The sequence below is a fragment of the Mobula birostris genome, chromosome 1 (genome assembly GCF_030028105.1).
Source record: "Mobula birostris isolate sMobBir1 chromosome 1, sMobBir1.hap1, whole genome shotgun sequence".
NCBI lineage: Eukaryota > Metazoa > Chordata > Chondrichthyes > Myliobatiformes > Myliobatidae > Mobula > Mobula birostris.
The window spans coordinates 93,433,902-93,451,267 of NC_092370.1; the positions used below are offsets into that span (position 1 = coordinate 93,433,902).

The 17,366-nt window shown below is 38.9% G+C and overlaps 1 protein-coding gene across 5 annotated transcripts in view; it reads right to left on the reverse strand.

Moving 5' to 3' along the window:
- LOC140198338 (focal adhesion kinase 1) overlaps nt 1–17,366 on the reverse strand; it is a 569,537-nt gene that overhangs the window by 204,313 nt on the left and 347,858 nt on the right. For all 5 annotated transcript variants that reach the window (XM_072259446.1, XM_072259450.1, XM_072259457.1 and 2 more), the window contains 3 exons: nt 16,263–16,370; nt 6,351–6,468; nt 479–509 (listed from right to left, as the gene is read on the reverse strand). In XM_072259446.1, coding sequence (XP_072115547.1) covers nt 479–509; nt 6,351–6,468; nt 16,263–16,370 — 257 coding nt within the window. The remainder of the gene's footprint in view (nt 1–478; nt 510–6,350; nt 6,469–16,262; nt 16,371–17,366) is intronic.

Below are 17,366 nucleotides of genomic sequence, written 5' to 3' on the forward strand. Positions count from 1 at the left end.
ATTTGTCGCAGCCTAACTCAGTTAGTATGAGTCAACCACTCTAGCTGTTGCTTTTCGGAGGTGAATGAAAAATTGGCAACTTTTGTTGGGGAATTAAAAAAGGATCTTCCATCTTTCTCCCACTCTTAACTTTTTACAGGCTAATTATGACTTCACTTAAATTGCAATTAATTGGCTGTGAATTGCTTTAGAGTGTACGGAGGGTATGAAAACCACTATGCTAATGCATATTCTATTTTTTTTCTTTACTGCCCTTACTTACCACTAGGTATGAGAACCACTGGGAAACCTGGGAACCTGATATACTTCCATACCTTTTACAACCAGATTCATTTCTACCAGAATTTCAGTAATTGTACTTCAAGTTACTTTAAACACTATCATGCAAAGAAATATTCTTTCAGTAAAATGGATCAAGCCAACAAATTATTAATTCAGATAACACTGCAAATTATTTGAAGCTCTAATGCTTACTTACTTCGGTAAGGAAGGCAAGGCACGCTCTCCTTCTGTGGAAACAAAGAAATAAGCTTAACCACAATAACAACTGCATCCGCCATCTTTAGTCCAACTTTAATGGATTTTCAATTAAGGCAGTGAACATTATATTAAAGCATCAGGGTATAGAACTGAGAACTTTAAGATACCTGGTAATAACTGCTGGTTCATTTCTGGCCAAGAAAAGCCTGAAGCAGCACACCAAACGATATTCACCTATTTAAGCTGAATCTATGAACGTGATACAGTAGTTCACAAAGTAATTGAGGTGAAAATCATACTTTCAAATTAAACTTTATTTTCAGCCATTTTGACCCAATGCACTGGAATTCATGCTCAAAAACTCTTCATTTCATTTTTGATTGTGTTGCTGCTAAATTTGATTCTTGATGAAATTTGGACATGTTAAACAATTTCTAGTTAAGCAGGCATGATAGGTTATAGATTAACCACGTTGCATCAAACAACTTTCACTGATTAGAAGAAAAGATTCCAGTTATAAATTCAGAACACTGCAGGAGCTGATATTGCAATTGGTTTCTTAACATTGATGGACTTTATAAACCATGAGCAGCAAATCCAACCATCTACACTTAACCTCTTTGCTGTTCCATGTGCATTACAGCTTTTGAATTGGGGACTTTCTGGCTTTACGACAGAAATAAACTGTGATTTTATTTTTTCTTAATCTAAAATTGTAAAAGGCATCTTGTCAGAAAGCTTGGTCATTCTAATTATAAATGTATTATTGGAACTACTATCAGTCAGATTATTCTGTACTTTAAGATTTCTTTTTGTTCCAACACCGATTATTACTGGTCTTATTTTTTAGACTTGCTTCATCACATTTTGCATATTTCTTTCCGGGAGGAAACTGAAAAACAGGTACGTTGTGCATGAATCCAACTATATACAAATCATAAACTAAGGTAGAATACAGAGAAAACAACTTTCCCTGTAGTAACTTTTAAAAAAACTCATTTCGAAAAGATAGGAATTTTTTACATGTACATCTAAATTAATTATGAAAGGGAAGTTTTTGAAGACAGAAGACTTAAAACATTAATTGTGCCTGAACAATATTTATTGTGAGTGCATGAAAGCAAGAGGGAGGCATTGAGGAAGTTACAGTGATCGAAAACATTGGAAAAATAGCTGCTTCAGGATAGCTAAACCACTACCCAGATGAATACCAAATCCGTTTCTTAAAGGTTTAAAAATCATATGGAAACTACTTAGATGAATACCAAATCAGCTATTTAAACTAATATCAGGTTCAAAAATCTAATTAAAGCTCATCTGTGCAAATTGTTCATTTCTAGAAACTCTTCTCCAAATATCTACTGTGAACTTATAATGCAGTCTGCTTATTATAGATATTTGAAACTGTATTTACACTCAGAGGAACTATAAGAAGTAAGTATTATGTCCTAGAAAACAATCAGAATCAGAATCAGGTTTATTATCACCCTCATGTGACGTGAAATTTGTTAACTTAGCAGCAGCAGTTTAATGTAATACATAAACTAGCAGAGAGAAAAAAATAATAAAATAAAAATAATGATAAATGAAGAAGTAAATCAATTACATATACTGAAAAGATTAAAAAAATGTGCAAAAACAGAAATACTGTATATTAAAAAAAAAGTGAGGTTGTGTCCAAAGATTCAATGTCCATTCAGGAATCAGATGGCAGAGGGGAAGAAGCTGTTCCTGAATTGCTGAGAGTGTGCCTTCAGGCTTTTGTACCTCCTAACTGATGGTAATAGTGAGAAAAGGGAATGCCCTGGGTGCTGGAGGTCCATAATAAAGAACGCTGCCTTTCTGAGACACCGCTCCCTAAAGGTGTCCTGGGTACTTTGTAGACTAGTATCCAAGATGGAGCTGACTAGATTTACAACCTTCTGCAGCTTCTTTCAGTCCTGTGCAGTAGCCCTCCATACCAGACAGTGATGCAGCCTGTCAGAACGCTCTCCACAGTACAACTACAGAAGTTTTTGAGTGTATTTGTTGACATGCCAAATCTCTTCGTACTCCTAATGAAGTATAGCCACTGTCTTGCCTTCTTTATAACTGCATCGTGTAACAATATCCTGAGTTATTCATTATGGACTGTGCTTTTAAAAAGAGAGGGAGAGCATGCAGTTGTACAGCACAAACAATTTGTTAGAGAGAGAGAGAGAGAGAGACACACACACACACACACACACACACACACACGGACAGGCAAAGACTGCTCAGTTTGTTTGGGATTTCTGATTTCTGCAAGGACACTGCTAGCTTCTGAGTTCCTACAGAGAGAGAAGGGAGGAGCTACTTGATGGATGGCTGGTGTTCAGCACAACAGTATTTAAACTAGTATAATTGCTTGTTTCACAGGACATGCAGACGCACTAAGGTGTGGTGAAGTTACCACTATCCTGTTCAGGTGCCCATAAGTGTGGGACTGAGGATCGATCATGAGGGATCGATGTATGATTATTGGTGCGTGAAACAGCGACCCTGTGGAGTCTACCAGTGTGTCTAACCTTTGCCTCGGTTGGTAGACTATCATTTGAAGACGGTGCTCTTAAGATGGTCAAGTTTGGCTAACTTGGAAGTTTTGGAGGACAACGGGAAGATCGACGGCACCAGCTCACCTGAAGAATTAGACACTTCTCTCTCTCTCTCTCTCTCTCTCTATCACTACTCAACTCAATACCACGAACTGAACTGATTTCATTTACCCATCACGGGAAGACTGTATCCATTTAGCCCTAGGCTTGAAGAAGCTTGGTTTTTATATATTTCCACACTTACATATGCATGAACTTTGCTAACCTGTTTGATTTATCTGAATTTATATTACTGTACTGCGTAGTTACTAATAAACGAGCACGAGTCAACAGCAATACCAGACTCCAAGGTGTGTTCCATTTCTGCTGGTTCTTTAACCCGTTACGGGGTATGTAACAATCGATATGTTGGGATCAGGTTAGATCCTCAGAGATCTTGACATCTAGGAACTTGGAGCTGCTCATTCTCTCCACTCCTGATCCCCCTATGAGGGTTGGTTTGTGTTCCTTCGTCTTTCCCTTCCAGAAGTCCACAACCAGCTCTTTTGTCTTACTGACATTGAGTGCCAGGTTGTTGCTGCGGCATCACTCCACTAGTTGGCATATCTCATTCCTGTACACCCTCTCGTCACCACTTGAGTTTCCACCAACAATGGTTGTATCATCAGCAAATTTATAGACGGTATTTTTAGCTATGCCTAGCCATACAGTCATGTATATGTAGGGAGTAGAGCAATGGGCTAAGCACACACCCCTGAGGTGCACCAGTGTTGATCATCAGCAAAGAGGATATATTATCACCAATCCGCAAAGATTGCGGTCTTCCAGTTAAGAAGTTGAGGATCCAATTGCAGAAGGAGGTTCAGAGGCCCAGGTTCTGCAACTTCTCAATCAGGATTGTGGGAATGATGGTATTAAATGCTGAGTAAGAATCAGAATTAAACCTGCATGGGAAGACATCCAACCATGAAGCATCTTGCAGCTATCTCCCAGATTTTTCTTCAGCACTATCTTCTCATATCATTTCAAAACAGTTTTTCAAGGTTAGATTTGAAGAAATCAATAATCATTACATTCTGGTTTAAGTGGGGAACAAGTGGATGGAGATTGTCTGGCTAGTGGAAAATACAGCATTATAGTAGATACTTCTACAATACAGCAGTACGTAACAAAAGCCTTTTCATTGAATTAACTACAGATTTCATCAAATTAGAATGTGAAATCTATCCACAGTACTTAGAACTTAGGACAGTATAGCACAGGAACAGGCCCTTCAGCCCACAATGTTGTGCCAAAACAAATTAGTAATTAAATGGCTAACCGAAATAATCCTTTTTGTCCACATAACGTCTATAGCAGCAGCACTGTGGCATAGCTGTTAGCACAATGCTTTACAGTACCAACAACCCAGGCTCAATTCCCGCTGCAACCTGTAAGGAGTTTGTATGTTCTCCCCTCTCAAGACTAAATTTGTTGCAACACCTCTGGAATATCTTTCTGTAAAAACCAGAATGTAAAGCTCAAGCAAAATTCAACTAAGATATATATTGTGCACTCATTTCACAAGGTCTCATACAAAATCTATTTTCTTAGTTATCTACTGCACATTCATCATTACAACATCCTTGATCTCAAATCATCCTCCATCAAATGACAGGCACATGTCTGTTGACATTTTAATGAAGTACTGAAAATGATTTTTTCTCCCTCTATAACAGGGGTTCCCAGCCTGAGGGCCACAGACCATCGGTTAACAGAAAGGGTGCCTGGCATAAAGAAGGTTGGGAACTCCTGCTGTAGAAGATAGAGGTCTCACAACAGGTAGCATTTCTTTATACAGTGAGTTGTGGACAATGGAACAAACTAACTATTTGGGTAGCTGGGAATAGTACCTTAGAGACTTTCAAATCTAAACGTGATAGTTATTTCAACACACTATGTGAAAAGGAATTTGGCAAGTTTTGTTAGGCCGAATGGTCTGTTCTTGTCAAAAATATTCTAATGTTCTACTGGATTGAGAAATGTGCAAATCATACAAAAAAGTTGCTCTGCACAAGCAAATGAGCAATGCAAAAGACTGGAAATAATGGAATTCCTGACAGAACACTGAGGCATATTTTGTTAGCATAAGCACGGAAACTGATCATATATCTGGGTGCGATATCATTAAGAGCCACTATGAAGATGGGGAGATATGAAAACAAAGAACTGTTTCTTACGCTAGGTTGTGTAAACAGGAAGAAAATCTGGAAGCACACGCTTGAATTCTTAGGTGCTAAACAACATGCACATTGATACTAGAAAAGAAATACTGGAGAATGATGGTGAGGTTGACCTTAACAAAGGTTTAAAAAAAAAACTGAGGAACACAAGGATTTACTGTACAGCATGTGCATAAATACAGATAATGGCAATTATGACTTAATAAACTTGGTCTTGTGGCAAATTCAGTTGGAATGACACCATGAGGGTTTGTCACACTTAGCTCGGAACATTTTTACTCATTTTGATCACCAACTCTTAAAAAAAGCATGAAATGTCACCATCAATGCTGATCAGCAGTACCAAATAGATTAAAGAAAAATTATGTAACATGTACCTTGCAACTAACCTAGCCACCAATATTCACCCAAGTATGAACAGCTAATACAAATTGTATAAACTTCATGCAACCAATAGGAAATGAATTATTAAGCTGAAGCCAATGATGTGTAACAAAAAAGAAATCCTTCACATTCCCTAACAGTAAATATGCACACTTACTGTTCTGTGCTAATCAACAGCTGTGAAGTAAAAGGTTTTAGAATGAGGCACTGTCATGAAGCAGGAGTTTCATGAAAGTGCCAAAACAATAGAGAATCATAGAGCACATAACATGAATTTAAATCCAACAGTGATTAAATGTACACTATTTAATTCATACTTTACAAAATTATAGGAATTAAGTCTTTAGAAATGCGTAAAAATATAAGTGCGCATTTCTAGAATCCACTATTGATGCAGCACAGGTCTGATTATTGTTTCTGAGAATATTACTGATATTCAGTTTCTGTTGAGGATATGCAATATATCTTGGAAAGCAATTTTAACACAAGTTGGCAAAGCAGAATATTTGGAAGGTATCTGAAGTATCATGAACCTACAAAACAAAGTTCTGTTGAACTTGCTATAATTTCACATTTTAATAATATCATCCAGTTGCTGAAGATTAGTTATCTTTCTTTTGAAAGTCATCTTAAATATAACTCCTAATTATCACCTGTAGATTAATAAAACAGAGAAAACATTTGGATCTACCTTTCTGGGACCTGATAATGAATGACTGCACAACTCCATTCACAAGGCGGCAATAACCATCTATCAAGTCTGCCATGTTTTCTGCGATGTTCAACGATGGAGTTGTTATGGTCAAAGGCTGAAAATAACACAAAGTTATGTAAATGCATAGTTTATGCCAACAGTTTGTTGTCCTCAAGTGAATCAAATTCTGATCAAGATGTCAAATCCGAAAATATCAATGTATCATTACAGCCATAAAAAAGGAATGAGATTTTTACCAACTTCTGTCTCTGTATGTGCACAATTGCCAACAACTTTATGAGTGATTTCCTCCACAAGAACCACAACCTTGTCGTGCTTTGGAGGCTTGAATGTCTCAATAATCTAGAGGGCTACAGTATGTTGGCTGGAGACAGGGCTTTATGCTTTGGCTGTTGGTGGTGTCACCCATGCCAGATAGGTCAAAGGGTAGAGGCCATATTAAAGGGGGCCCATCTGTCCTCCAGGTTTAGGGGTTCAGCTCAGGGCTAGCAACCCTGACTAGTGGAACAAAATTGTTATGGAAACAGCAAAGAAGAATCCTTCTACAGTTCAGTGTGACGGTATTCCTGAGTCTCCACCCGGGACTTGCATGACTGGCAGTAGTGAAAACTGACAGGAAGCTACTGACACGATGGAGGAAGCCTTGAACACCACCAGAAATGGAGTACCTTCATTGTTACTATAAATGGCAGCAGCGTAACCGGCAGTAAGTATGAATGGTTTCACAAATAAGCAGACACGAATTTTATCTTCCATTATGCAATATCAAAGAGCGCAATTCAATGTACAGTGGTGCTAGAAAGTTTATGAACCCTGTAGAATTTTCTCTATTTCTGCATAAGTATGTCATAAAATGTGATCAGATCTTCATGGAAGTCCTAAAGCTAGACAAACAGAACTCAATTAAATAAATAAAACAAAAAACATTATATGTTTCATTTACTTATTGAGAAAAAATGATCCAATATTACATGTATTTGTTGGAAAAAGTATGTGTGCTTTGCTTTTAGTTAGTTGCACGGTGGTTTTTTTTTCCTTTTCTCTATTGATATATATATAAAAATTAGTATACTATTATGTTACCTTGGTACGTTATGTTTAAATTACATTGTTTGTATCATTTTTTTTGTATTAATATCTCCTGTAATTTTATTATATTCTAACAGTGTATTAGTGTCTATATGGCTTACCTTTTTGTATACTTATTCAATAAAAAGGTTTAAAAAGAAAGGAAAAAGTATGTGAACCTTTGCTTTCAGTAAATGGTGTGACCCACTTAAACAGCAAGAACTTCAACAAAACGTTTCCGGTAACTGTTGATCAGTCTTGCACATCGGCTTTGAGGAATTTTAAGCTATTCCTCCTTACAAACCTGCTTTCAACTCTGGGATGTTGGTTGGCTTCCTTGCATGAATTCCACAACATTTCTACAGGATTAAAGTCAGGACTTTGACTTGGCCATTCCAAAACACAAATTTTCATCTTTTTAAACCACTCCATTGTTGATTTACTCTTGTCGTTCGAATCATTGTCTTTTTTAAATTAATTTTTTATGTGTTTCTACAATAGAGCTACAGAAAAAAATCAACAAAATGGAGATTTATACAGTGCAAAACAAACATGTCCAATATATAATTCATAACAATAAAAAAAATCACCCAAAATAAAATCATGTCAGATCAGTATCCACCCCAACCTCCCACTGAAAAAAAAACCCAGGCCAACCATTTCTGTGTATAAAAGAAAAAAAATTAATCTGAGCATTCAATCCCACAGAGCTGTAAATAAGAAAAAAGAATATATAAGAAAATATAAAAGAATATAAAAGAATATATAAGAAAAAAGAAAATATAATGCCAACTACTAAAACTATAATGTAATTCACAAAAAACTGTAAAACTTACAGGAAAAAAAAGCTGAAAGTAAGGGATTGTAGCATACAAAAAAAAGGATAAACTTAACGTAAAGAAGACTTATGAAAATATTCAAGAAAAGGTCCCCACACCTTATGTCCGAATTAAAAAGTGAATAATGAATCTTTTCAAGGTCTAAACAGGACATAATATCACTAAGCCATTGAGCGTGAGTGGGTGGGGCAGCATCTTTCCACCTAAGAAGAACTAACTGTCTAGCCAAGAGAGAGGCAAAAGATAATGTTCGACGTTTAGTTGGACTCAAGTGCACGTCTACTTCCCCAGGGTGCCAGAAAGAGCAACCAGAGGCTAAGGTTCAAAATGGCAATTAAGAATATGAGATTTTTTAAAATTTCAAAATATACTTTATTCAAAAATAAATATATACAATAAACCACTCAATAACTTTCCATCCTTTACATACGTTTCCATTATAGTCAGTACACATCCGTATTTATTGCCACCCACGTGGCACTCCAGTAGTTCAGCTTAGCATATCATTGTTGAGGGGTATACTCCCTGTCCCCCGACCCCTCCCACTCCCACGGGTGGAGAAACCTATACTGTGGTCCTTCCCCACCGGGCCCTTGCAGTGGGTGCACCGAGTTTCAGTGCGTCCCTCAGCACGTACTCCTGCAACCGACAATGTGCCAGTCGGCAGCATTCTCCCACGGACATCTCCGTGTGCTGGTAGATCATCAAGTTTCCGGCCGACCAAAGAGCGTCTTTCACTGAGTTGATGATCTGCCAGCAGCACCGATGTTGGTCTCCGTGTGCGTCCCCGGGAACAGCCCGTAGATCAGAGAGTCCTCTGTTACGCAGCTGCTGGGGATGAAATGTGACACTAGCCCGTCCATCCTCCTCCACACCCTCTTTGCGAACTGACAGTGTGCGAAGAGGTGGGTCACAGACTCCTCCTCACTGCAGTCCTCCCGTGGGCAGTGGGGTGCGGAGACGACATTCCGGGTGTACAGGAGGGCTCTGACTGGGAGGGCCCCTCTCACCGCCAGCCAGGTGAGGTCTTGGTGCCTGTTGGTGAGATCTGGTGATGAGGCATTTTGCCAGATGAACTGGACGGTCTGCTCAGGGAACCATCCCACTGTGTGTGGAGGGACCCAAGTGAAAACCTCCCTGTACATGGACGACGTCACCGTCTCTTCTGCTCTGATCCGAGGTCAGTTCGCAGGTTGATTGGCATCTGCGAACAGTTCGAGCTAGCGTCGGGGGCCAGGGTCAACTGCGCGAAGAGCAAAGCCATGCTCTTCGGCAACTGGCCCGACCGATCCAGCGTCCCCTTCACCGTCAGGTCTGACCACGTGAGGGTGTTGGGGATCTGGTTCGGAGGGGCTGAGGTGTGCAACAAGAACTGGCAGGAGCGGACTGCCAAGGTGAAACAGAAACTGGGACTGTGGAGAGGGCGCTCCCTGTCGATAATGGGCAAGAACCTGGTCATCAGGTGTGAGGTGCTCTCAGGGCTGCTGTACTTGGTGCAGGTCTGGCCCGTCCCCCACTCCTACAGCTCGGAAATCACCCGAGCTGTCTTCAGATTCGTCTGGGGATCCAAGATGGAGCGGGTGAGACGGACCGTCATGCACAAGTCCCTGGACAACGAGGGCAAGAATGTCCCCAATGTCGCCCTCACCCTGATGGCCAGCTTCGTATGTGGCTGCATCAGGGTGTGTGTAGAACCCAGGTATGTGGGCACCAAGTTCCACTATGTGCCCAGATTCTACTTGTCGCCCTAGCTACGAAGGATGGGTCTGGCCCCACTCCCGCGCAACGCCCCAGTCAGCTGGTCGTTGCCGGCATACCTGTCCTACGTAGCAAAGTTCTTCCAGGAGAACGCCTTTGACCACAGGGCCATCAGGCAGTGGTCAGCATGTATTGTCCTGCAGGCACTGAAGGAGAAGGACGTGATGGATTAAGAATATGAGATAAGGTTGAAAAAACTTCTCTCCAGAATTTCTCTAGATTAGGACAGGCCCAGTACATATGGATAAGAGAAGCCTCACCCCCTTTACACTTGTCACAAACAGGACTAATGTCAGGGTAAAACCGCGATAATTTAGTTTTAGACATATAAGCCCTGTGTACAACCTTAAACTGCAAGAGGCAGTGGCGAGCACATAGAGAGGTTGAGTTGACTGACTTAAGAATTGAATCCCAAACCGCATCAGATAAGGAGATATTTAGGTTATGTTCCCAGGCAGTTCTAATTTTATCGAAGGGGGCACACCTCAAAAATCACTAACTTATCCTAAATAACAGATATTAAACCTTTACCCAATGGACTGATACAAAGAAACAGGTCCAGAACGTTTTTCTCAGGCATCTCAGGAAAGTTTGATATTAAAGGGTTAATGAAATGTCTAATTTGAAGATATTTAAAGAAATCATTATTTAGTAGGTTAAACTTTACAGACAGTTGTTGAAAAGTTGCAAAACGATTATCTATAAAAAGATCCTTCAAAGCGCCTAATACCTTTTCTATACCAATCATAAACGTTGAATCCCGTATAGGTGGGAAAAAAAGATTGTGTAAAATAGGGCTAGAGAGAGAAAAACCATGAAGACCATTAAATTTTCTGAACTGAGCCCATATTCTCAGAGTATGTTGAATTAGAGGATTGACAATTAATCTAGGCAAATGACAAGGAAGTGCGGATCCGAGAAGTGCAGAAATGGAAAGATTGAACTCCATTGCCACCCACTTAGGGCAGTCAGACTGATTATGGAAGAAAGACCAAAAAGTAAGACAATGAATATTGGCTGCCCAAAAATATAAACAAAAATTAGGCAAGGCCATACCACCTTACTTTTTTAGATTTTTGAAGGTGAGCTTTATTAAGTCTACCTTTCCATAGGTAGGACGAAATAATAGAATCTAACGCATCAAAAAAAGTTTTAGAAATAAAAATTTGTTAAGATTGAAACAGATACAAAAATTTAGGAAGGATATACATTTTAATAACATTAATTCGACCTACAAGAGACATAGACAAGGGTGACCATTGTGTCAAATCCTGTATTGTAGAGTTTAGAAGATTGGTAAAATTTTCTCGAAAGATTCTGGAAGTTCCTTGTTACTGTAATACCAAGGTAAGTGAATTGATTGTTAACTACTGTAAAAGGAAGGTCATGGAATACTAAAGCTTGTGCTTCTCTATTAATTGGAAAGAGTCGCTCTTATGTAAATTACGTTTATAACTGGAAAGCTGACTAAATTTATTAGGAAGAGAAAACATTGGGGGGTAAGGAAGTAGTCGGGTTTGATATAAAAAGTAAAAGATCGTCAGCATAAAGGGAAAATTTATGCTCAACACCTCCCTTCCAAATCCCCATCAATTCAGCACAACTACGAAACGCAATCGCCAATGGCTCTATAGCCAAATCGAAGAGTAAGGGACTTAAAGGGCAACCTTGACGAGTGCCGCGCTTAAGGCTAAAAGACTGAGATTGCTGAGAGTTGGTCAAAACAGAAGCGGTGGGACATGAATATAGCAATTTAATCCATGTAGTAAAACTTTGTCCAAAATCAAATTTTTCTAAAACCACAAGAAGGTAATTCCATTCCACACGATTGAACGCTTTCTCTGTATCAAGAGAAATAACACATTCAGGAGTCCCAACTGAGGGTGAATATAAGATATTAAATAAGCGTCGTATATTAAAAAAGGAAGGTGATTTTTAATACAACCAGTTTGATCTTCAGAAATAATAGAAGGTATAATGTTCTTTAATCTACGAGCCAAAACTTTAGCCGAAATTTTAACATTGACATTTAACAAAGCAGTCGGCCTATACGAAGAACACTGTTGGATCTTTACCTTTTTTGGCTAAAAGAATGATACATGCCTCGTTAAATGATGCAGGCAATTTACCATGCTTAAACAATCAGATAGAACTACAAATAATTGAGACGAAAGCAGTGAAGAAAATGATTTATAAAATTCTGCAGAAAAGCCATCAGGTCCAGGAGATTTACCTGACTGTAATGCAGAGATGGCAGATGATATTTCCTCTAATGATAATGGTTCATTGAGTTTTGCTTTAAAGTCGGAGGAAAGTGAAGGAATATTTAAATTATTTAAAAAATGCTCAACAGCGATAATATCATTTGAAGATTCAGAGGTATAAAGTTGAGAATGTTCCCATTTCCCATACAAACTTTTGTAATTTGTTGTTTAGCTTTAGAGTGTCTTAGTTGGTTAACTAAAATCTTACCGGACTTATCACCATGAATATAAAATTGACTCTTATTCTTGGCGTTCAACTGGCTGAGTGGAGATGAGGTCAAACTTAGTTTGAAGTTCTACTCGCTTCTTATTGTGACGAAAGTACACATAGACTAAGATATTGACTGTCCTGTGCTATCACCAGTGGGATCAACAGTTGATCTGCCACCTGTCTTCAGGAGAGAGGGAGATACGTAAGACAATGGAGCAGCATTTGGAAATGTTAATGAAGAGACAGGAGAGTTTAACAGAAGGAGACACGGTCTGAGAGCTGTCAAGATCGGCTCCTTTCTGAACCCGGAACTGTTTGAAGTGTGATGGACAGGCGATACCCCAGCAGGAGGATAAAAAGAGACAGGTTCGCTAAGGCAGGACACACACGACACCACGAGGTAACGAGACCCTGGAAGCGGTGCGCTTCCCACAAGTCAGTGGGAGTCTTTGGAGGGCTGGTTGCGGGACCAAGCCAGGGACGCACAGGGTGGAAAGGTACGATCAGCGGGAACCTGGTGTGTGTCCGCCCTTGCCTGGGTGCCGGGTTCACCGCTGAGGAACGATCGTATCTGAAACGGAGGGGTCACAGTCGGTGACCTCAGAAGACATTACAAGGGGCTCGCCCGAAAACTGACTGCGAGGAATATCGAAGGTCTGTGTGGAAGCCGTTTTGAATATTCATTCGCTTTTGCTCTCTCTCTCCTTCCCCCCCCACCCCCCGTCCACCGCCACGGCAGTGATTACTGTGAACTGAACTGAACTCCATTGAATTGAACTTTGCGTCACTTTGAAACTGGTCATTTACCCCTAGACGACGATAGAGCTTGATTGATCCTGTTATCCTAATTCTGTGTACATGTGTGTTTATCATTGTTGAACTGTTGCATTTATTATCCTTTTGATTAGAGTACTGTGTTGCTTATTTCTTTAATAAAACGTTCTTAGTTCCAGTACTCCAGACTCCAACTGAGTGATCCATTTCTGCTGGTTTGGCAACCCAGTTACGGGGTACGTAACATTATACAGTTTGGGATATTGGGTAGTAGGCATAAATAGGAAAAACATTCTAATAACAGCAGTGGGGCAAAAGTATAAGACAAGAAAATCAGGATTAAAAAAAAGTCCTGAGTAACAAAGAATAACTAAGGGTTGTATAAATAGTATTATTATTCCCTAGTATTCCCTAGCACTAGGGAACCCTCCCCCGCCCCCAATCCCAAAGCAAGAAAGCTACCAAAGAACAGCAGCAAGCTCTTCAGAAAAAAACTACCCCGAAACCCAACTTCCAGTTTCTGAAAATCTTCATAAGCTCCGTTTAATTAACATTTCATTGAAAAAAACAGAGAGCTTATGCACGTCGAATTAAAATTGTACATAAAGCAAAAAAGAAACAGTACTATGAAAAAGTATTAGACTTATTCGGCACGCAACCTCAAAACTTGAGGATCATAATCTTCAACAATACGAATGGAATGACCCTTATAATGCAATTTTCCTCTCCAACATGCTTCCATAATCAAAAGGTTTTTCACCTGATATCGATGAAAACAGAATATAACTGGGCGTGGCCAAAAGCCTAACTCTGAGTTTGCCCGAAATGTACGGTGAGCTCTGTCTAACTCGGGTAAATTCAGAACAGCATCTTTCCCAAAAATCTCAAAAAGTAAAGAAGAAAAAAATTCAACAGAAGCTCCGCTTTCGATAGCCTCTTGCAGACCGAGGATACGTAGACTATGCTTTCTGCTCTGACCTTCGAGATCAGCTTTTTTAGATGATAACTTGGTGTTATACTCACTCAAATTAGAGCAAACGGCTTCCAGCTGCTGAACATGACATTTTAAATCTTCGGTTTCTGAGTCAAGATGAGCGAGACGAATGGCACGATCTTCCACTTTGGAATTAATTTGATCCAATTTTGACTCCAATGAACTGAAAGAAGACATATTTGGACTTAAGTTCAGATATAATCTCTTGTTGGTGTTGATCCAAAATGTCGATAACGTCAGCAGAGGAGCCGGAGAGAGTCGCAGAGACTTCTTTTTTCCCAGCTTTAGAGGGCTTGTAAGCCATTGCAGGACAGACGTATTCGCAGGCAGGCAGGTAGAACAAAAAAAAATTAGCAGTCTGGGGTAGAAAAAAGATAAGAAGTGCGGCGGTAAGAAATGAAACGCAGCGACAGTTTGAAGCAATTAACCTATTGCCACCTTACCAGAAGTGGATCATTGTCTTGTTGCAGTATCCAACTTCTGTTATGCTTCAGGTGATGGACCACTACCCTGACATTTTCCTGTAAAATATCTTGATAGAATTTTGAATTTATTGTTCCCTCAACGATTGCAAGCTGTCCAGACCCCGAGGCAGCAAAGCAGCTCCAAACCATGATGCTTCTTCCACCATGCTTCACAGTTGGAATGAGATTTTGAAGTTGGTGTGCACTGTTCTTTTTCTTCCAAACATAGCAATATGCATTTCTGACAAAACATTCAAGTTTTTTCTCATCTGTCCAAAGAACATTATCTCAAAAGCATTGTAGAACATCCGGGTGGTCTTCTGCAAACTTGAGACATGCAGCAATGCTTTTTTTTGGAGGCAGTAGTTTCTTCCATGGTGTCCTTCCATAAACACCATTCTTGTTCAGTGTTTTATTTTAATAGTGGACACATGAACAGATATTTTAGCAAGTTCTAGAGATTTCTGCAGGTCTTTTGCTGTGATCATTGGGTTCTTTTTGATCTTCTTCAGCATTGCACATTGTGTTCTTGGTGTGATCTCTGCAGGATGCCCACTCCTTGGAAGAGTAGCAACAGTACTGAATTTGCTCTGTTTGTAGACAATTTCTCTTACTGTGGACTGATGAACACTCATGTCTTTAGAAAAAACTTTTGTAGCCTTTTCCAGCTTCATGCATCTCTACAATTCTTCTTCTAAGGTCTTCTGAAAGTTGTTCTGATTGAGACATGTTAGACATAAATGGATCTTTCTTGAGAAGAGGAGGCTGTCAGTAATCTGACTTTGTATGTCTTTTTTATAGGGCAGGGCACCTGTACAACCCACACCTCCAATCTCATTTCAATGATTAGAACAGCTGAATCCAAATAGTTTTTGTGGAAGGCATTAGCCTAGAGGTTCACAAACTTTTTCCCACAAGTACATGTAATATTGGATCATATTTTCAATCAATAAATGAACAAGTATAATTTTTTGTGTTATTTATTTAATTGGGTTCTCATTATCTAGTTTTAAGACTTACATGAAGATCTGATCACATTTTAGGTCACATTTTTGCAGAAATAGAGAAAATTCTACAGGGTTCACAAACTTTCTAGCACCACTGTATATCAATTTAAAATTAATTCCACAAACACTGCATATTTTAATATACCAATATAGTTACTAGCAGAAAAGCAACACATTACAATGCCAAACATTACATTGTCAACAAAGAAAATTATCTTCTCAAATAAACTGTCCTGCATATTACTGGGTTAATCACTTTCATAGACATAGCCAAAGAACAACTGGAATATGTCCAATATCTTTAAATCTTTAAATAATTTTCAAACATCTGAGAGATCAGGTTATTAGAAATTTGTTTGTGCTGGTGAGGGACTTAGCACTGGTTTAAAAATTCTCAGCAAAGGTTATCAGTTTCAGATGAAAAAAAATCAAGCATTCCAACTCCCCAATTATACCTCATCAAAAGTCAGCACATTTGGTATTCTACTCAGATTAATTCTTGCCCTTACCTCTGAAGCTCCAGCTATCTTTAATTGCAAAGTTCCCTTTCTGTCTTTGTCATCACTGTTCGAATACTGAATCGTCTGCACTTGGTTGAAATTAGCCAGGTGAGTTGGCTGTGAACAAGAAAAGTTTTCTTTAAATTACTACAACAATTAATAAAAGACTAAGTTGTGTGTGTCCTCCCGACAACATCCCACCAGCAAAAAATAATGGGCCCCAGGGAACAAAATCTCCACATATCAAAAGAAGCTCAGATTAGAAAAGAGACCAGATTCAAAAGAAATTACAAGACGTTGGCAGGATAATTAAAGATTGAAAGATGTCATGCAGTTCTGAATGTAAATAATTCTCTAGAGATATTAAATACAAAAATAAAAATTGATTGCTGTAATATATTCAAAATTAACTGCCCTGATGCCCACTTGATCCATAATCGTGCACAAAAACATGACCAAACTAAACTCTTGACCTCGTAATCAACCCCACCATGGTGCCTGCATGGACTTTCTCTGTAACCGTAACACTATATTCTATATGTTGTCAATACTTCATTGTTGTACTACCACAACATACCTATGTTTTGAAGTGAGTACGGATAGCTTGCAAAACTAAGTTTTTCCACTCCCTCAGTACATGCATTATTAATAAACCAATTACCAAAAGTAGTTCTAAATAAAAGAAATAAATGAGGATTATTGTCATCTTGAGAAAATCTAATAAAGCTGCAGTGATCCAGTGCATGGTGTTATTGCAGCAGTTAAGAAAATAGACCTTGACAAACAATCCAGAGACTAGATTTCAAGTTTCACTATGGCAGCTGTTCAATTAATAATCTTGTAATTTGGAACAAAAAATAGTACGCATAAGGTTTAATAACAATGGAAAAAAAACTCACTGGACTGTCTTGAAAACTGATCTAAGATCAAACAAAGATGAAATAAAACTGGACAAACTATTGATAAAAACACCATGTTCAGAAATGAATTCCTCCCAACTCAGGTAACCTTGCAAACCCCCCCTGAAACTTTAGGGGATTTGTGACTAAACTGAGATTGATGCATCACAGATAATGTGCCAAAACACTACTTTGTAATCCTTGGAGTGTCATT